General features: G+C 36.8%; 1 protein-coding gene across 5 annotated transcripts in view; it reads left to right on the forward strand.

Annotated features, from left to right (window-relative positions):
* LOC132131188 (dedicator of cytokinesis protein 3-like) overlaps positions 1-22966 on the forward strand; it is a 181724-nt gene that overhangs the window by 86320 nt on the left and 72438 nt on the right. For all 5 annotated transcript variants that reach the window (XM_059543182.1, XM_059543183.1, XM_059543184.1 and 2 more), the window contains exon 6: positions 21150-21298. In XM_059543182.1, coding sequence (XP_059399165.1) covers positions 21150-21298 — 149 coding nt within the window. The remainder of the gene's footprint in view (positions 1-21149; positions 21299-22966) is intronic.

Genomic DNA, 22966 nt, shown 5'->3' on the forward strand with positions numbered 1-22966 from the left:
TAATGTGCTGCTGGCGACTCGTTTATGATAAATCCTTCTTCGCACATTATAGGACTCAACAAATTTACATTGTAAATACCACAAAGTCAATCCACAAAAATCAAACTGCTGCCTTCAGACAGCATTCACATACTGGTTTCATTCCAGTCTCACAGTTCTGCTTTGGTGGATCCTGCCTCCGGCTGAGGTACAATTTGGGAAGTCGTTATTTTGGTCAAAATAAGTAAAATGGCACAGCGCTTAATTTTGACCCAAATTACATCCAGTACCAATTAGTTACCCACCAATAATTATGACATTGCGGCGCTGTTATAGATACGATAATTCAAAAGCATCATGACAAAGTGTTGAGGAAGGCCAGATGCTAAGAAGACAACATCGTAAGGACATTACCCTGGGTATTTTGAAGAAACGTTACAGATGGTATAATGGTGTGTACATTTCGTGCTTTATTGTGTTTTTATTTGTGCAAGTGAGGCGAAAAACATCCTTTGAGTTTAACCATAGTGAGGATAAATATGATCGCTGCTTTGTACCTGTTGTGTAAGTCCCAAAAACGCAGGAAAAAACGCAGATGTGTATAGGTTCACAGTACCATACTGAGGCGCACACATCTCAGTCAAGTTGTATCATAGATTTCGGGGTGCCCGCAAACAGCTATAATGTGCTCCTCCATTTTCTGATTCAGACAGATGTACCAATAAGCTCTTGGCTGATTGGCTTGTGCAAGAACGCATCACGCGAATTTTCCGCTCGAGTTGAATTTTTTTAACTTGCGTGGACAACTGGATTGAGGCTAATATCTTGTGTTCGCGGCAAATGCGTCACGCATTTCTCGTCATTCGCGTCGCCTGCCACGAATTCGCCTCTGTTCGCATCTTTGCATTGACTTTGTATGTAATCTACTAATAAATAAAATTTGCGCTTGGTGTGAATACACCATAAGGCTCTGTGTTAGATGGCTGTAGGCCTTGTCATGATTTTATACCAGGTTTAGTTAATTGCAGTTCCTGTTGACATCAAAAGTGCAGAGATGCTTATTCGCACATGGTCAAACAACATCTTCAAAGATATCTCGTCAAAAATGTCAAAAATAGCTTCTATCTCTAGAGTCCCTGTGCAGTGTTCAGTATTCCCTACACACTTGATAGGGGACATGTGTAGAAGATTTGACAAGAGTTTTATTTAGAATGACTTGCAACATCATTAAAAACTGAATATGATGCCATTTGCTGTCAAAATAGTGTCATTCAGCCATTTTAAGTGTGACGTAAGTGTCCAGATACATTTTTGGGCCTCCCTTCAGTCTCAGATATTCCTCATAATTCAGTCACTCAGTTTAACAGGTTCTTTATTGTTTCACAAAACTTAATAGTAATATGTTATGAATAATGAATATGAAATGAATGAATAAACCTTTGTATTCATCCGGAAGAAGGAGGCGGGAACCGGCGGACAATCAAATAACCTTTTAATACAAAATAAACACAAAACAGCGCACCAGCCCCTCACGGACGACTGGTGTGCTCAAATAAAAATCTAAACACAACTAAAATCCCAGGCCTGGTCCTCTCTCGTCCTTCACTGTCGTCGCTCCAGTTTTATATCCTTCCATCTCCTCCGTGGGCCTCGAGACCGGTGGGACGAACAGGTGTAGCTCATCTCCAATCACTCCACCGGCCTCGCTCCCATGTCCCTCGGCCCCGCCCCACTCGTCACATATGTATTAACACAATCATTTAATTTTCAAAGATATATAAAGAAAAAATATAGCTTAATTATATAGTTACTTACTATCTTTACTTTGTTTTTTGTAGATTTAAGAAAATATATAATAAAGTAGTATGTAAGTAATAATATGTAATTATATAGCTTATTTCATTTTATTTTAATATTTTTTGTTCAGTTGTATTTTATTTTTGGTGCACATTAAACCTAATATTTATAGCATGATAATATAACATACATTAATTCATTCAATAAAAAATAACATAGTTTTGATTCATTGATTCATTCATACATCCATTCACTGTTTTTATGCAAAACTTGATACTAATGAATGCTATAATGATAATATAATAATGAAAACAAACAATTAATACAGTTTATTCTCATGTTCCAAAACTGTATGACCTACTTTCTTATGTGGAACCCAAAAGGAGATATTTTGCAGAATGTCCAAGCTGTTTTTTTTTTCATTCAACAAATTAGACATTGTCTTTATTTGCAACGAAATGATTGTTATACAGTGATACAGTTACTTTTTACAGGATAATTGACATTTTTCACTGCCAATCAAAACATCATTGCTTCTTGCATGTGTTGTGTGATGCATCTGCACAAATGAGTTTCAAGAACTATGGATTTTTCATACAGGTTTGAAATGATAAACTAAACCAATTAAAAGACTTTCATTAATTATTCATTCATTTTCATTACAGAAAATCATTATGGAGTTATTAAAGTCTCACATATTAGCCTAAAGTCCCTTGTGTGCTAAAACAAACTCAAATACTGATCTTATATTCCAGTGAAGCTGCAAATCGTCTGTCATTACTGGCCTCTTTTCGTACTAAGGCCTCTGTCTGCCCGACAGCAAGAATCATGGTGTCAGTGAACTGTGTGGGCTAGTGCATAGTGTCTGACTAACTTGCCAAATTGCTGTTACTAAGGCAACCCCCTCTCCAGTGGCAGTCACTGCAGAGGTGAGGGGGCGATCCGTGTATGTGAACCCCTGTCCAGATCAGCCTGTGAAATGTCTTTTTGCCTCAGATCTTAGGTAACAGAACAGAGCTGGATCCTTGCAGACGTCAGTGTACCAGACGCTTGTGAACTGAGTGTCCTGTTCTAAAGTGCTTGAGCGTTGCTTTGATGCTGTCTGAACACACTCAGCGCACCAGATGAAAGCAGACACTTAAGAGAGAAGTCCAATTATGTTAAACAAAGGTTTTCTTGTTGGTTTGGAATCATTTAGATTCAGTGTCCTAGAAATTCTTTGTGTTGACAAAACCGTAAGACTAGATATGACACCTACCCAAAATCAAACCATTGACTCGGTCAACCTGTTAAGTTAAAATAAAAATAAATATATATTTTTAGTTTATTAAAAATATATGTTCAACAATAACTACTGTAAAAATCAAAAAGCATTTTATGGAATGAGATTAATAATAATTAATAATATTATATTATATTATATTATATTATATTATATTATATTATATTATATTATATTATATTATATTATATTATATTATATTATATTATATTATTGCATTTGTTTTTTAACATGCATTTTTTGCTAAAGTATTTCAATTATACAAGTCGTAATTTCAACTGCATTATATGGAGCGCCAAATTACTTGCAATAAATACACATAATTAAACTTCATAATATAATAATGATTCAATGTTGAGTGATTTGTTTTTAAGCAAAATCAGTTGAGTAAATGATTCAATGATAAAGATAGTTACTTATTTAATTCCTGAGTGATCTGTTAAGTGCATATTTAGATTGTTAATAAAAAAGTTACATTAATTTGAATTCAATTAATTGATTTTGAGTAATTTTTAACACGCCAGACATCTAAAGAATTGAGTGCTTTGCTCAGAAAGAGTCACTTGTTTCATTGCTGAAAGAATCAGTGTTTTCAACAAAGTGGTTGAGTGAATGTTTCAATGATTCGCTCAAAGAAAGTTACTTGTTTCATTTCTGAATTAATTGTTAAGTAAATAATTAAATTGCTAATAAAATTAATTTAAAGATTAATTTCTGATTTCATTTTGAGTAGTTTGGCCCTCCATTGTATTAAAACATGTCCCAAATTTTTGTAACATTTATCTTTATTACATCTAAAATATATATCTACATGTATCGAAAATCTCATATATGTATAAATAGTGTTGTCACGGTACCAAAATTTCAGTATTCGGTACAGATACCAGTGAAAATCCACGGTTCTCGGTACCAATTTCGGTACCAAAGCAAAAATATGCTAATTAAAAAAAAAAACTTTTTAGCACTAAAAATAAAACCAATGCCATTCTTTATACTTATTTACAATTGTGTTTAAAGTTTATCTACATGTTATATAATTATGAAAAACAGTAAAAACAAGTTTCACCCAAATTTAATTTGTCTTTTTATTTATGAAATTTAAACACATTTTATTTCTGGTAAATAAAGGGGATATTCTATTAAAATTAAAACATGTATGAAATATTGTGATTTATTTCTTTTAAAAAATAAAGTTTTATAAATTTTTTCAACAGTAGCAGCAGTATCACATACATTTTACTAAATAATAGTAATATTTCTAGCACAATGCCTTTATGTAAAAATTAACTTTTAGGCCTAATGAATGCATATTTGTCATTTTAACTGAACTTAAGACTGGTGGTGATGCTTAAGATATTTTTGGTCATTGATGGTTTCTGTAAAAAAATAGTAATAGATCATATTAATTAGTATTCATATTAATTAATATTAAAAGATAATACTACTACTAATTCTACTATCATACTAATGTATATCCAATGCACTATGAATTGATGAGCTGCTGGGTTCATGAATATTAATCACATTGTCTGCGTTCGGGCAAACTGATTTGCTGAAATCAAAACAGGGACGGTACAAAATCAATGCCAGCCAATTATATTGTCATTTGCGCATTAGCTCCGCCCACTACCGGAGAAACCGGTATGTCTTCTGCTTGTTCAAAAATGAATATGAATAATTCTAAATGAACTCCATTACACAAAAAGACAATAAAGAACTGTTTACATATAGCGTGTCGATTCAGCGTGGTAAGACTCTCGCTCTCTCTCTCTTTTGCATGTGTGAGAAACTGAAAAGATCGCTTGATGGAGAGAGAACTCTGAAGCTCAGATGCTGAAATTAATGCAAGCGTCACGCGCTTCAGTCTATGTAGTAAACAAACCCACAGGTCTCTGCCATTCATTAATTCACACAGAGACAGAGAGCAGAACACGGATTCATATTTCAAGCAACATTTGCGGCTTAACATTTACAGATACTTGTCCATATGGAGATTTGATTTGATTAATTTATGCTAACTTTGACAAATTCTATGACTGTCCATATTAAAATGTAAGTTTCATTTTCATGACTGGATTTTGAGATTCCGTCCTCGTTTTCTGCTTCGCGGAAATCATAGCGCTGAACCGGGTTTGACCGGGACCTCGGTACTACCGGTACTTAAAGAAACCTGGTACCGTCACATTTACATTTTTTTAGTTCCGACTTGGTACCGAAGTACCGGGTCTTTTGACAACACTATGTATAAATATATGAGTTATATTTTGTTAAACAACATGTTTAATTCTAAAAAAAGTTCAGAGAAAGTCTGGAAAATGGTCTTGACCTCTTTGAATAAACAGTATTTTGTATGAATTTAATAGAAATGCAAACCCACAGCCTAAGCTCCCTTTCTGCCTGTGGAAAAAACAAAGAGCACAAGTTAAAAAAAATACCACGAGTTCTTCAGCAAACTTAAGTTTATCTTTTTTAGCCATATTTTTGTATGCCTCCTCAGCCTCCCTCCCTCTGTCTGTTTCACTTTCTCTTCTGTTCTCGCCCACCATGCTGCCCACTTTGTCTAAGCAAATTTCACAAATGGCCGCAGCAGGGCGTCTCGACCACAAAAAGATGAACTGGAGTTTTCCAGAGCTACGAGGATCCAGAGAACTCTTTCTGCACAGCTTGTACTCAGAATGAGGCGTATCACCGCCTTCCCAAAGCAATCCTACTACACTTCCTGTGTATTTTTAGCATTTAGCACTACTGTTAACTGAGCTTAATGATAATGTTTCAGCTTGTTTGTTGTCTCCTTTAACACTATAATGTCGTTAAGAATGCCCCAGTCTGATCTGGTTGATTTAAGAGTCTCAAAAAGACAACTGGTTTGAATAAGTATAATGACTCGTTCACTAACTGAATCAGATCGGTTTAACATGCACACTTATGATAGCATTCCACATTACATTGCCTTCTCCAGATAAAGTGCTCAAAATGGCAGTTTATTTTGACATGTACTGTATCTACAGTATTAAAGCATAAAAGTTCACTTTTAATAAGTGCTACGTGTTTGCTAATGCAGATAGTTTTATTGCGGAGCATCTGAAATTATCTTGCGTTGCCCTGCAGTTCTTTGAAAGGTTGCTAAGCAACTAGTTTTGCAGGTGTGTTATCAATCACTGATGAGCGAAACGAGAGAACAGGAGATGCCCGGAGATGACCTGACGGATAGTCTGAGTGTGTTTGTGGTGTAAAAAAAGATAGCAAAAAATGAGGAAAGGAAACAAGAGGGAGTTTTTCCACTTGATCACCAAAAGACAATACTTTGCGATAATCATTCTTTTTGGTATTTTTGATCTGAGCCTCCCACAAGTATGAAAATGAAAGCCTGGGTTATCATGCATCAATGCAAGAGGAAAAAACAATTTTTTTCACAGAGACCGTCTGCAGGCATCTCAAATTGAGGGTTATTTCCAGTCTTAGTGTTTCTGTGGAATATATGAATGATTCATGATTTTGCTATATCGAAGAGTTTTCACAACATTTAAAATATAGAAAAAAAACAAAACAAAACTATAAAGTAGCTCCATAAGGTATGTGGATACTATGTTGTTATCTATTTGAGGTTAATAGCTAATAAATGTTTTAATGTTTGAATTTATACATTTGAATTCAAGTTGCAAAAATTTCATTATGGTGATTCATTGAATGATTAATTTAAGAGAATTGTTCAGAAATATTTATTCATTCAGGAATGAAACAACTGACTGTCTTTATGCCTGAGTCATTGAATAATTCACTTAACCGATTCAGACAAAAACACTGATTTGCTCAGAAATTAAACAAGTGACTGTTTTAATTAGCAAATCATTGAATCATTGACTCAACAGATTCATTTTAAAACACTCATCTGTTCAGATTTTGAAACAAGTAATTGTCTTTATGGCCAAATCAATAAAACATTGACTCAGCTGATTTGTTTAAAAAGACTGATTCATTCAGGACTTAAAAGTTTGAGTCATTTACGGAATTGATTTGTTCAAAAGCACCATTTCGAAACAAGTGAGCCACTTTGTGAGTAAATAATCATTCACTCAACCGATTTATTAAAAAACACTGATTGATTCAGGAACAAAACATGCGACTGTCTTTATGAGTGAATCATTAAATCCTTCCCTGAACTGAAACACTGATTTATTCATTTCTTAAAAATAACTAAATAATAATAATAACTAGAATGTACATTTCCTGAAGAAAATGTGAGTGGTGCTTGCAGTGGCAAAACTCGCCCCGTTAGGGCGGTTGCTAGGGTCCCAATGATGGTTGCTAGGGCAGTTGCTATGGTAACCTGGGTTGTTGCTAGGTGGTTGCTAGGCAGTTGCTAAGGTACTTGGGGTGGTTGCTAAGGTGTTGCTAGGCAGTTGCTAGGGTGTTTTGGCTGGTTGCTAGGCAGTTGCTATGGTATCCTGGGTGGTTGCTATGATGTTACTAGGTGGTTGGTAGTTGTTTCTAAGGTACTTGGGGTGGTTGCTAGGTGGTTGCTAGGGTGTTTTGGCTGGTTGCTAAGCAGTTGCTATGGTATCCTGGGTGGTTGCTATGATGTTACTAGGTGGTTGGTAGTTGTCACAGTTGTGGTCACTATGTAGTTCTTAGCCCATTTGGGCACTGAGCTAATCACTATTAGCATGTAGCTATTCACTGCTAGCATGAATAGCATGTTGGAAGTCCAGTTTACTAGCATGAGTAAAAAAAAAAACAACCGCCATGTCTGTACGATGTTCTGATGCAGAGATATAGGTCATGCAAAACGGTTGCTAGGGTACTCCGTTTGGTTGCTAGGGAGTGGCTTGGCAGCTGCCAATGATGATACTCCAAAGGCTGCTTGCCAATATAAACCAACCCCCATGTCTGTATGATGTTCTGATGGGGAGATATAGATCTTGAAAAATGGTTGCTAGGGTACTCTGGTTGGTTGCTAGGGAGTGGCCTTGCAGCTGCCAATGATGATACTCCAAAGGCTGCTTGACAATATAAACCAACCCCCATGCTTCTATGTCTTTCAGATGTAAAGATATCTCTCTTTGGATTTAGGTTGCTAGGTAGCTCTTAATGGTTGCTAGGGCATTGCTATGAAGTCTTGAAGGGGATTCATGATTGGTCGTTTGCTGCCCCATTCAAAGGAGCCAACCTTCATGTTTCTATAACACTTCTATCCAAAGATATTAATTTGATATTTTTCAATGGAAGTCTATGGAATTTGTAGTAAGGGTGCTCTATATGTTTGCTAGGGCATGGCTTGATAGCCTCATAACGATCCTGATTGGTCTGATTGGTTGTCTAATTAAGATGAGCCCACCCCCATGTCTCTATGATATTGTGATCCAGAGTTATATTCAATACAAAATCCCTATGTAATTTCCCATAGTAGGAAAAGCCCTCCCTATACTTTGTATTAGGGGCAAATCTGGGGGGCTCTTGCGCCCCAGGGGTACAACTTATACCCCAATGCAGGTTATGTTCTCACACAGCCTGATAGACTCTCCAAATGTAGTGATTCGACGTGTTTCTGTGAAATTATCTCTCGGAGCTACGATTCGTCAAAGTTGGCCGCAATGCATTGTCTATGGGTTTTGTCTATGAGTTTTGTTTAATATAACACATTCATATTGTGATTATATAGTTAATTCAATATTTATTATTTAAAATTATTATATAATAGATATTATACAGTATTATGCATGTTTATAATGTATAAATTATACAACATTTTATATTATAACGAATATAAAATGCATTCCTTTCTTTTTTGTATTGAACTTTTGTGTAAAAGCAATATCATGCAATCATGCTGTTGGTCATAATATCAGTATACATTACTGGCAGTATCGTGTTAACGAACAAATCACGACCATACTGATATTTAAACCAACAGCTCTTGTTCATGTCATATTACACTAAAACATCATCTTCCAAATGCAAATGGTTACGTCAAATGGATGTTTTAGCGATGTATGTGTGTAGAAATCCCCAATATTATATCAGCTACAGTCCGATGATGGGTGAACATGTGTGATGGCGGGACGGGAGGTGTGTAATACAGTATTAGCTGAGTCTCTCTAGGTTCTTCACAGCTCTGAGACTCGGGATGATGATGATTCACTTTGAGTGACTCATTCAGCTGGAACATTCAGTGAATTCTGGCATAAAGGAGAAGCATGCCCAACAGGTTTACAACACACATATCTGGGATTGAATGTGCTTTATATTTAGCATCACAGTGTCAAAAGATAGGATGGAGGAGGGTGTTTTTTGCTCTATATTTGACTGTCACATCTCAATCCATTACTAAAGATAAGCAAGACACGTGACTCATTCAGAAATGACGGTTATTATAGAAGATTCCTGTATTGCATTCCAATCAACTCCTATCTACAAACCCCTGGATTTTCTGGCTCGTTTGTGTAGTGAAATTGCAGAATTGCAGCTTTCTTAGTGATCTCTATATATTTGTCCAGAGCTGAACATTCCAGTTTTAGAGTTTTGTGAATATTTCCTGTTGTGAACTTGGTTAACAGACACACAGATATGGAAAAGCAAGAACAAGACCTCATTGCCTTCTTCTCTAAACCATTTTTTTTTTCTACTTATCAAAGGGAAACTCTCTTACAGTCTGCGTATGATGCATTGTTGCTCATTCCACCACCAACTCCTCACACTATCATCCAGGACTATTTGGAACATATTTTTGCAGCTGTTTCTGTCCAACCTTTATATATTCCGAAACACAATGTTCTCAGTCGAAATGTTCAGTGTTCTCAGTACCAATGTTTTGCTCCTCTAAAGAAATTGCCTTTAAGTGTGTAATTTGTGCACCTCTGTTGGCACTAAACTGAATTGCAATTTCCTTGTTTTAGTCACCTGACTGACTCAACCAATGGTATGATGGGGAGAGTGCTCTAGAAATGAATCACTGCACAGTATTTCTAATTCAATTTAAATTAAAAAAAATAGGTCACATTTAACTCCAAAACCAAGGGAAAAGAATTAAAAAAATGTTTTAATCAAGATTTTATTTTGGTTAAACTAAATGAAGTTGGTTGGTTGGTTGGTTGGTTTGATTGATTGATTGCAACAAGCTTTTCATGTAAATAAAGATGTGGACAATGTCTAAAATATTTGTATAATATACCATATATTAATTAAATAAACAACTTATATATTATTTCAGTTATTTGCATTTAGAGGGCTTTTACACTGGGCTCGTTTGCTGCGGTCCGAGTCCGAGCGCGATTGTTCCCGGCGCAGCCCGAAATGTTGGTCAGCTTTCACACTCAATAGTTTTATCAAACCCAGGTGCGTTTGCAGTCACCTTACGTCATCGCAAACGCACACGGAAAACACATGGAGATTTTTATTAATTTAATTTGGACTTTTAGGAGTGTGTGGAATCAACCTCGGCTCTCTCGTGTGTTGAGGAAATAAGGATATCGACAGTGTTACACATGCGACAGTGTTACACAATTGAAAGCACATGCATAAAATCATCTTTTGAAACTCAGCTCCTCCAAGATGCCCAACAGCCCAAAAAAGTTTTTTTGTGGCAAGTGTAAATTCACACCCACAATGTGGATGCATTTGAGCATCAGTGCTGCAGATCGACTGGTCCTCCATAACAGTATGGCCACACAGATGCCTCACTCAGCTACTGTGTCTTCTTGTGGATCTCTTGCTGTTTTCAAGGACTCACACAATTTGTAATGCCCATCCATGAGTGAGAATATCAGCCTCTTAATCTAACGAAGCCTTTCTGGAAACCATGTTTGAACAATCTGATAGCTGCACCTGGACAGAATAGCCTGAGATTGTAGGCTTGGATTTGATTCATCGCTTTAGAGCAGCAATGTGCCAAATGTGATTGTAGGTAGCACGCCATAGTTTTCTTTGAACATTGTTAGCTTGCCAAGATCCTACGTTGGACTCTTATCTCAGTAAAATAAAAAAATAAAAATAAAAACAATCAAGTGAACACATTAGAGGTGTTGGCTAAGGAAAGTGCTAAGAGATGTTTGAACATGAATATTCGAATCATACGGACTTTTAAGCAGAGGTTTGCTGTTACTTTTCTAAGTGATTTTTAGCATATTTATCAGTATTGTCAGTGTTGGATATACATGATGCTCAGTGTTGGACTCATTTAAAGCTAACTTAATGTTAAACTTTAAAAAAGACAAATAATTTAATAAGATTTAAATGTAATATTTAGCAAATCTCAATATATAGTGTTCAAATGGCTAGGGCTGCAACTAACGATTATTTTGATAATCGATTAATGTGCTTATATTTTAGTTTTTTCCCCAAGTAAATTATTAATAAATGGTCTTTATCCTTCAGCATAGATTTTTAAGAGATTTTAACCATTTTGCATTGTCATATCCTCATTAAAAATATACCTGGAGTTGTTTTATTGTGTTAGTAATCCTTTGTCGAACTCTTCTGCAATCAAAACACTGACCCATACTCTAGCAAATTTCACAAGGAGATATCAAATGTTTTCACCATGGCAGTCCTTAGACCTCCTAAAGTAGTTTAACATCACGAACGAAGCTTATTAAGGAATCTTTCAGAACATATTTTCACAAAGAATAAGGATAAAACAGAATAAAATTGCAGTGCATTGTATTTTATTATTTACTGGAAAACAGCTTTATAGCTTTTGCTGTGAAATTGTAAACAATCCTTCGAAAAAAGTGCCAATGGCATGAAACCTGAATGGAACTCACAATTTAAAGTAAAATCCATCAGAAGGTTGTCCAGAAAAAAAATTGGACACACACAAAAAACCTGCTGTGTGAAAAAGAGCAGTGAATACTTAGAAAAAAAGTGCATTTCAAATATCTTTAAACATTTATCTCTCTCATTCAGTCATAATTAGGCTGCACGACTGAATTTTGAACTGGTAAACGACAAACTGATCACAGAACATGTTTGTAAAGCTTTAAATGTTAACTGTTAAAAGGCAATGTTATCAGCTTTTACGACTAAACATTTGCAAACAACATTGTACTGGAGAATCTGCACAAATGAAAGTCTTAGGGGCCGTTCACATATCGCGCCTAAAAACGCGTGGAAAACGATAGGCGCGCCGCTTTCTCCTTCTTTCCCAAGCGCTCGGGGAGAAGCGCCCCTGAGGCGTCTGCCTTTGCTAAGCAACCATGACGTGCTCTCTCCTTGAAGACGCGGAAATTTCATCAAAGGATAAATGGATTTGCAGCTCAAAAAATCGCTTGCAGTAGCTCTGCTACTAAATTTATTTCAAAATGAAAATCCATATACAACTATGATCAGCTGTTCCTTTCATCTTGACTGAGCTTTTAACGTTGTTACGGGAAATGATGAAGCTGATTGGTTAGTTCTTGTCACATGACCCGCGGGTGCGCTTGCTGCATTCTGAAAAGTTGAAATGTTTTAACTCGATGCGGTGCGGTGTTGGAAATAACGAACTTGAGCGCGCAAAAGACGCGATATGTGAACGTCCCCTTAAACAGTTCAGTAGTGCAGAGTTAACAGGTTACTCTTCTTTTTTGAATGCTCAAAGTAAAGTAATCCCACATCCTGCTGAATGCTGTATAGACGCTGTTCGGGAAGCACGTGACATAAAACGAGGCCAGCTATTGGCTATTCGCTACTTCTCCTGCTGTACTGGCTGAGTAAAACCTCCGGTGGCTCATTACTGCCACACTTTGGTCACCGCAGATTTGAAATATGCACGAAATGAGCCGCTTACGGCAAATAAAAGTTATTTAGCAACGAATCGATGACTAAATTAGTTGACAACTATTTTAATAATCGATTTTAATCGATTAAATCGATTCGTTGTTTCAGCTCTACAAATGGCATATATACTGTATATATAAATAAGAATAGACCTTAATAGGGTAATGCCATATTTCATTTTTTGACAGAATCAAAATTCAGATTGTGAGAAACTGAACTACAGTGTGTTCAATGGATTGTACGGTTGTTTAACAACATTGTTCAACTGATGAAACATTCTGGGAAAAACAAAAACACTTATAGCAGACAAAAACCAAAAAAAAAAAAAAAAAACTCACAATTTTTAAAGTTGTGAAAATTCTGCTAACAAGGACATTAATGCAGTGCATGCCATTTTAAAGACTTTTAAGTCTGTTCCTCAAGGCCTCATTTTCATCCACATTAAATTCAATATGGCGTCTAACATGACTGCTTTAGACAGTAAGCAATCACCTAACAACACCCTGAAAAGTTTTATAAGGACTAATGCCATTCTAGTCTTTGGATATTAGCATAACATAGATAATTTAACATGATGTTGACAGTGATTCAGTGTGAAGGCTAGCGCTCATCACTGTCAGCTGAAGACACCATGTTTTGGAGGTACGGCTCTGGAAAGCAAACTGGCAGCACTTTCCTCCAATGGCAAGAATCCCTGGCATGCCTCTGCGTTTCTTCGGAGACAGTGAGGGAGGGAGCACTTGTGCGTGTGGGCTGCTGGGAGCTTCACACAGCACTAGTTACATTACTCCAATACAGTGAGGGAAAGAAAAGCAAGACTTCAGGAAGAGGGAAAGCAATCGTATTCCTTGTCCAAAATAGATTTGCGATAAATTAGAGTTCCGTTAGAGAGAGAGAGAGTTACATGTATACCGCACACTGCTCAAGAAAGTGTGCACTCTTGGTTGACGTGGGTGGCAATGTGTGTCTGAATGTGCATGTGCTAGAAAGCGAGAGAGGGAGAAACCAGTTGCAGAGGAACAGGGATCGAGGTATTTGACAGTCACGTTTAGAGCGGCTGCACGGGAGCCGCTGGAGAAGAGACGTGTCTGACTGTCGCAGTAAGTAGTGGCGTTTCTTTCTTGACCATGATTTGAGACCATGTATTGTGTTGATGCCGTTTACAAGGCATGCTGGTCTTGTTTGACAGAGTAGATATCATGTTCGTAGTTGTGTCAGTTACGGACAGGCCCTCAGACAGGACCAGGGTTACGACCTTAGAGTGGACTAACTTCATTGCGTGATGCTCTATGAAGGTTGCTGAGGTAACGTCGTGACATGCGATGAAGTGTTTGCCTGTTGTTGCATGTCGCGATATCTTTATTCTCATTTTCATCAAGTTGAATTGCACTTTTATACAAAAAAATAGAGCATTTTGCGACATGATTTCTCGGAATTCGCTAATATTAACGTCTAGTATTGCTCGTTGTTTTTTTTACGGATAAAAACAAGTTCATCTACAAATAACAATTCTTTCATTTACTCACCCTCATGTTGTTCTAAACTCATTTTAATCAAGTTTAATTGCACTTTTACATGAAAAATAGAGCATTTCGCAACGTAAATTTCCATCTCTTTCACTTGTTTTATTTAATTATTTTTGCAGTTTACAGGAAGTTTACCCAGAAATAGCAATTCTGCCATCATTTAATCGACTTCATGACGTTCTAAACTTGTTTTTCATCAAGTTTAATTGAGCTTTTTTATGAAAAAATAGATAATCTTGCATCACGAATGCCTCGTTTTCCCTAATATTCATATTTTTCGCTTGTTGCTTGAAAAGACTAGTTCACCCACAAATGGCAGATTTTTCATAATGTACTCACCCTCATGTCATTCCAAACAAATTTTTCATCAAGATTAATTACACTTTTATAGGAAAAACAGAGCATTTCACTATATGAATTCCCCGGTATTCGCTAATATATCTTTTTGGTTTTTGTTTTATTTTAGCTGTTTAATTGGATTGTTCATCCACAAATGCCTTTTTTTATCGTCATTTAGGCATCGTCATGCGTCGTCTTATTAAATAAACAAATGCCTTTTGTTTCAGTTCCAGGACTGAGGTTTGCGGTCCCCTAGGGGTAGGTGAGAGAACTGCAGGGGTCCGTGAGTTGATGGAAAGCTAATAATTAAATCCTAAAAAAATTAAAAAATAAACAAAAATAATAATAACAAAATATTTTTCCCCCAAAGTGAACACATTTGCAGCATGAACATGGTTTGGCTATCTCTTTAAGAGCTGTTTACCTTTATTCATTTAGCCGAAGCTTTTATCCAGAGTGACTTGTGGTTGCACAAGTTAGCAGCTTCTTATAATCATGTTTCCAATTTACTGTTAAGCAGAAGATAGAGTATCACTTTAAAGTGTTTATGGCAATTAAAGGTGGAAAGATTCACCTTCTTCAGATTCCTGGACTGGATCTTTAGACTATTTGGGACATCTGATTCACAGCGCATTCATTTCATTTCAATGAACATGTTGAACTCAAAAATTTAACTCAATTCAATTATTCTTTGTTCCCAGAAGTCCCTGCTTGACATTTCATGCTTCATTTTGTTAGGGAAATGCAATTTATTGTCTCTATTTATTATAGATTATGTCAAATACTGTTGTACTTTATGGCTGAACATTATAGTTGATGGCATTAATTATTAATCATAATTGGTTTCATTGAAAAATAATTGGTTCAAAAGAATCAAATATTGTTTGAGCTTAACCTGAACTTTCCTGCAAACTCGCTTGGATGTTTGCTGCAAATTTATTGTAGATCATTTGAGGTTTGTTGGAGGTCTCTGAACAGTCTGTTGCAGGTTTTTTTTTTTTTTTTTTTGTGAAAACGTCACCATACTGTCTGACCTTCCCATATGAGCTGTCATTTCCACTTCCTCTTGTTGACCCAGAGCAAAGACACGCAAACACACACTGACTGACTGAAAGTCCTGTTTGGCAGCATGGAACTGTGAGTAAAGTGAGATTGCGTGCCCTGAGCAAAGGTCATGTCGGGCCACAGGAGGTTCGATGCTAGCTTGTTAGCCAGTTAGCGCACAAACAGACACTAAGTCACACACTCTTTCATATCCACTCATCTAACTAGTGTCAAGTACCTATGACCTTCACAACATACTCACACATATGGTCTTTTTAAGTTATTTTGGAACATTTTATACTAGTTGACTGTGCTAATGTGATGCTGAGCCACTAATAATCATCTCAAACTCATGAAGCTTTCCAGGTCCCTGAAGTTTTTAAGTTAAAAATAATAAATCGGCTATGATGTGTGCTGTTTGAAAATGATTCAACCCTTCAACCCTGAAGTTAATGGTGCATTCCAGCCTCAAATGTGGCAGTTTTCCCATAAGTTGTTCTTTAAATGAAGCATTCAGACAAGCTAAACTGAATTTCTTTCTCTCAAAACACACATTTCAAGTGAGTTGGTTCATTATTCACACAATAGTCCCATTAGTCTGCATTAAATTTTTCATTTGGGCTTCGACTAAACTGCCCACATTGTAATGTATATATGCAAATCTCTCTTTATGCCTGCTAGCATTTACTTAGCTAATAGTCTAAGTTTTAATTTATTTAGAATCCATTTACCATCTGTTTTGTTCCCCGTAACAAAACCTGAATGTCAAACGTGTGGTTAGAGAAGAGAGCCTGTGTGTGGGGCGAGATGAGTTGGCTAGTGCAGGTGAGCGTTAGCATTAGCACCCGAAGGAGCAGCAGTAACTGTACAGAACGTGGGCGAAACGCTGTGAGTCACACTCTATCACTGGCTGAAGTGTCTCAAATAGAAGACACAGGAAGCTAATAAATGGATTTTTCATGGTTTACAATTCATGTTTTGTGTATTATGTCCTGTAATATGTTTCCTATTAGAGAAATGTGTTAAATTAGGATTTCTGTTTGTTTTTAGAGCTAGCTTCATTAATGCTTTCTATAAAATGGCACTTTTCACTGCATACATTATTTATTTGTGCATACATGTTTTGTTGCGTATGCTGCTGCTAAGTGCTAATTCTCTGCTAACTCGTAGTATCTGGCAAAGATTCTGTGCCATTAACCTTATAAACGTCGATCCTGTGATTAGTTCTTCCTCAGAAGCATCCATTGTATCCACTAGGTGTCTTACTAAAATCCAGTAACAGAACAAGAGATGAACTTTGATAGTTTTGTGTTCTCATGATAGCTAATGGTTATAATGGGTCATTTAACCAGTTAAACAAACAGGGTTTTAATGAAAAATGATTTGATGCTAATTGAGGCACTATTCTCAGCGGAGGCTTATGTTTAGAAGTCATTGAAGGTACGGTGATCTCTGTGACTTCAGTAGGAGGTGAGAGCCATACAGTAAATGCAGTGTTGCACTGGGCTAGTTTCATGATGAATATATGTGTGTTTATACAGAATAAAGTCCTGCCAATATGCTGTTTCTGGCTGTGTTGCACCTGCCATTCCTCTTTTCAAGGATTCCAGCATTAGAAATGAGTAGCTGAAGTTTATTTTTTAACAAGCTGCTTGATCGTGTACTAGAGTGAACCGTTTATTTAATATGGTTTCCTACTACAATTCTACCAAATATGAACCTAAGGGAAGATATAGATAAATTGGCTGAGAGTTGGACATGGTGAAATGTGATTCTGACACCTTGTACTGTAGCTCAATTCAGTCTCTGTATTTAAAACATGTGAGTCATGCAGTTGTGGAAAGTGTGATAAATACATGTTCTTCACACAGCTCAGTGCAACACATGCTGTAGCTCCTCTTCCCACACACTCATACACTGAGTGTTCTTCAGCTGTGTTCCCTAAAGCACAGTCCACAAATGGTGATTCGCATGTAAGTCTCCATCTAAGCTCTCCAGCTAAATCATCCCTTACAACAAGTAATGGTACTGATTGCCATATTTATATACCATGCAATTTACACAATACTTCAGTGTCCTTCAATAAATATCATGGAGAAATCCAAAAGTCATGGTATCGTTAGCAATAGATTTGTGTCCTTGACATTTGTAAACCCCTGGCATTGCAAATTGTTATCACTGACAAACCTACCAGCCACTATTGACCATGGTACAATGTCCAAAATAATATGGTAAGGTTGTGTACACACAAGATAAATGTTTTATGTGCAACAATGCACAGTCTGGAAAAATAAATACAGTGAATAAAGTACAGTTGTTCCAACTTTCTGAAATTCTCATTGGTAAGTGAATGGCTTGTTCAGAGAGCAATTGAAAAGCAACCATTTTCCAAACCTTTGCAATTTTTTTTCCTCTGGGATTTGCACTTTCTACATTAAAGTAAATAGATTCACAGAGTTCTGGTAGCATAAAACTCTAGTTTGTGGACGTCAAAATGCTTTATTTTTTCAGAAAGTTTGTCATAACTTTGGCACGTGTTGGTTTTACCATTAGTTACATTATTTGTGGATAGCTTCTAGAGCTTCCCTGCTAAAACACTCAGCAATCATGAGGTTTCTTTTCCAAACAAAAGGCTCTGTTGACATTTGAAGTCTCTGTTCTGAATACCCTACTGAAATACAAATTTCAGTCGTTAAAGTACTCGTTAATCGACTAGGGATGCTGTCAGTGGTAGAGGATCCTGATGGATTCTGAACTGGATACAATCCATCTTTCAGTCACTACAGAGGAAGTGAGGTGCTTGCCATTGGAGTGTGGGGGAAGCTGTCAATCCAAGCTTTTATTTCAGTTAAAGCTCAAGGATTCATACTGATCTTTCGACAGCCAACTTATAACAATTATAATCACATTATACTGTAGAGGTTGAAAAATCTGTGTGTCATTGGTGTAAAGGGATTGCCATGTTCATGGATGGTAAGAGAAAGAGCACTGAAGGGAAGATGACCCCACACTGTGTACTAAAATCTACTTGTGCCAGGATCCAGAAATATCTCACATGGAAGCCATGAAAAAAAGCTAAGCAGAAACACCATATCTAAACTAGATATCTTCAGCCTTGGTGGAGGTCCAGAGAAGGGACACATATTTACGTCTTTAATTCATTTTGTTCCACAGATCCAGGCAAATGGAATTGCCTAAAAATATATTGTTGATCAAACTGAGTCTTATCTTCGAAATCCAGTCAGGATTCTGATAAAGCGTTAGCTTGTTCCGAGTCCATGGGCAGCCAAATTTTACCACAGTGAACTGTGCAACAGTCGAGGGTTATCAAAATATAATGAGAACAACAGAATACAAGCATCTTGAGAAATTTAACTTGACACACTTGACAGTAATTGTCTTAAGATTTATTGCTGAAGGCTGTGAGTTTTTTAAAAAAGTGATGTTTTGATAGCTGTAGCTAAATTTAGAGATGCAGCATCTTAAAGAGAGTTTTTATGTCTCTAACTTTCAACCCTCAAATTCCCCCAGAAGACAATAGTTTACTTTGCTAGCAGACTAGTCGATTGTCGGTGACTAGATGATTAGATGCCAAAATATCAAGACTTCCTTGGTCAACTAACTTCACCACAAAGACTATGTAGGTCCATCAGCTATACCAGCCACAAACAGGCACTAAACAGCTTGGACTAATTTAGAAATCCATACTTGTCTAGTTACCTTGGGATGGTGCATTGGTTTTCCCAACGAGCTGCTTAATACTGGTTTGAGGCTGGTCTAGCTGGTGGACCAGCATAGTCCTTTTGATGAAGATAGCTGACCTTGGTTAGAAAACCAACACTCCAGCATCCCATACTAGTTAGACACGTATGGATTACTATGATATTTCAGCCTTGTTTTTTGCTGATTATTGCTTGTTTGGTGCTGGTTTAGCTGGTGGACCAACATAGTCTTTTTGGTGAAGCTGGCTGATCAGATTAGTCTTGCATTTATGGCTTGTTAAGTGACATAAACCAGCTTGGACCTGCATAGAAATTCATACTGGTCTTTAACTGAAGATGATGAACTTTAACTGATGATTGGTCTCAGTTTCCACCAGAATCGTTTCGCTCTGCTCATCCCACTAAGAAGTGGACTTATGGTGCGATCTGCAGCTGGTCATTTAGATACTTTTCCATGAAACTCACCATTGAGACTAACAGGAAATGATTCACACAGTTTTGCTTGTAATTGCATGAGGGAGGAGTAATTATTGATGCCACCATGAATAGGGGGAAGCTATCAGTCTCCAGTGCCAGAAGCGATCAGGAAAAAAAAGGCTACATTCAATGCAGAAATCCAAGTACAATTTCTGTACAACAGGGAATTTGATGGATGTGGCTTTTACATGAATGTCCAAATCCCATCTGATTTCACCATTAACAGCCTGTGGAATGACATTGTGACAGATACTTCATGCTGCATATGTGGGTATCCCGGGAAACATTCTTGTGTAAACTCCACACCAATCTTCTTTGTATTCAAGAGCATGTCAAACTCAAGTTTGAAGATGTTTCAGTAATGGAGGGCACTGGAGACCACATGCACAGCTGGCACAGCGTGTCTGTGTGACAAACTCACAGATCTGTCTGCTGCATGTCTGAAGAGTCATTATCATCCATCATACACAATCTTGGATGGGAAGCCTTGCTGTTTGGGACATGTGCTTAGATGATGCTCCGTGATTGTTCCACTCCTTTGACTGTCTGTGGCTTTGATTATCTACATTACTGTAATTCCAAGACCAGAAGTCATTTATTTCACTAATACATAAAACAAAGTTGAGCAGGGTTGAGAGAATGATTTGCAGGTATGAATGCTGTTAGTGTTACTGTCAATTCAAGGCTTATTGACACTGCACTGACAAATGAAGATCAACTGCAACAGACATTCATTGGGTTTACTTCAACCAGTGTGTTAACCCTATTGGTGTCGGTTACCATTGGTCAGCACTAGTTTTCAAAAATTAAACATGTCACGTTTATTGGATCGTGTCACTTCTAAGAAGCAACATACTGTAGTCTGGTTATTGTTTGACATGTAAATTTTATTTTGGACATGGTCCCATGGGAATACTATGGAATTCTTTGGAGTACCTTGAAGTACCATAAAAATGCCATGGTAGATGTGTGTTGTTAACACTTGCAGTCTTTGAGGAACCATAAGATATTCTGTAGTACAGTGTAATTTTTTAATTTTTTAAATCTAAACCTCGGTGTGTATTGCAATCTGCACTGGATGTACTTTCAGAATAATAATTCACTTACACTCTAGTGTGTGTGATATATGACTACTGTACATTTGCCTGGTTCAGTTTGTGTCTACTTTGTCATGAGTGGATGTATGAAATAAATATTTAACTTATATTTTTGTTTTGTTTTTCTCTCCAGAAGCATAAAGTCGACCTCTTTTACAAGCTCCGTCACGTGATGAACGAGTTGATTGATCTGAGACGACAACTGCTTTCAGGCCACCTGACCCAGGATCAAGTCCGTGAAGTCAAACGCCACATCACTGTACGACTGGACTGGGGCAATGAGTGAGTTACTCTCCTTTACCTTTCAGAAAATGCCCGGAAAAGACTTCAAATGAAAAATGCACATTTAAATGAAAATGAGCTAATGCTTCCGCCTCCCTTTTCAGATATATGTGGAGCTTCAAGAGCTCATGCTCGCAGGCATAGCGGTGTTAAGGTTTAACTGGTGGTGACAGTGTTACTGACCACACATTGCTTCCAAATGCAATTTTTATAAATTTTTATAGTGAGGAGAGACTGATTATTATTTATTAGGATTATAAAACTAAGATTGAGTGGATTTTTACCATTATAGGCTGGTTGTTTTCACTGTGTTCAAACACCTTATAGAAGTTATTTTTGCATTCTATGGCACCTTTAAAGGTGTACTGTCAGCCATTATGCTTACTTCCACTATAGTACGAAATCTTGTAGAAGAACCAGCAAAGATGCCTTAAAAGTGTTCTTACAAATGTTAGCTATTATGCTATCTTCCGCCATAGTACAAAATCTTGTAGAAGAACCAGCAATGGTGCCTTCAAAGTGTTCTTACCAATGTTAGCTATTATGCTAACTTCCACCATAGTACAAAATCTTGTAGAAGAAACAGCAAAGATGCCTTAAAAGTGTTCTTACAAATGTTAGCTATTATGCTAACTTACAACATATGTCTAACTCTTGTGGAAGAATCAGCTGTAAAAAAAATAGCTGCCCACTGCTCCGGGTGTGTGTTCATGGTGTGTGTGTTCAATTCTGAGTATGGGTTACCATACTTGGCAAATGTCACAACTTTCACTTTCACTTCCAAATAACTTCCAATGCTTAACTCATTCGAGAAGTGTTTAAATAAGCTCTTGTGTTTCATGGTGATCTGCCAGCGATTTTAATGTGTTAAGAGGCCAAGGCCTCCTGATCGTAGAGTGAAAAGATGAAACGCTAGAGATGGATCATTGCGGCTCTCCCTTTACCCTAAATCGACTTGGCCCAGCTCAGTCAAGAAAATGAGGAGAACAAGAACATATGTCATTCACTGCCTGATTAATGTGAAGATGAGATTTCAAATCCAAACTTTTAGGCCAAATAAATCAATACAAAATTTCTTTTTTTTTTTTTTTTTAATTGAGAGTACATTTATTTTTCACTGCAGTGAAAGGCGGTTGTGTTTGTACTTCAGACACCGTCCCAAATTCTACACTGTCTTGCAATTCTTCACAGCTTTTGAGTTTTGAGAGATATTATTTACAGTTCTTGCATCATTATTTCATCTTTTTGAGAGATTTTCAGATTTTCAAAAGTGTTTTGTCCAGTATACATTTGCCGATACTGCAAATTGAAGTTTCAGTTAGCAATGAATGATATTTATGATATTTATACTATGCTGTACAATATTGACTGTATTGTTAAGTAAAAGATGTAATTAGGGCTGTAGCTATCGAATATTTTAGTAATCGAGTATTCTACCAAAAATTGAGATCAATCGAGTAATCGGATAAAATGAGTTTTTGCTTAATTATATTGACGCCATATTGATGCGCGCATGCCCAGTAAACCCGGGTAGGAAAGTCTGACGGGTAAGATAAAATGTCAGGAAACTGGACTTTTATTTTGACGGGTTGATGTACCTTTACAGTTTTGTGTATGTGATGTGTTAGTTTTACTTAAATCAAACGGTCAAATGCTCATGAAGTGACT

The sequence above is a fragment of the Carassius carassius genome, chromosome 48, assembly GCF_963082965.1.
Source record: "Carassius carassius chromosome 48, fCarCar2.1, whole genome shotgun sequence".
NCBI classification, from domain to species: Eukaryota; Metazoa; Chordata; class Actinopteri; order Cypriniformes; family Cyprinidae; genus Carassius; species Carassius carassius.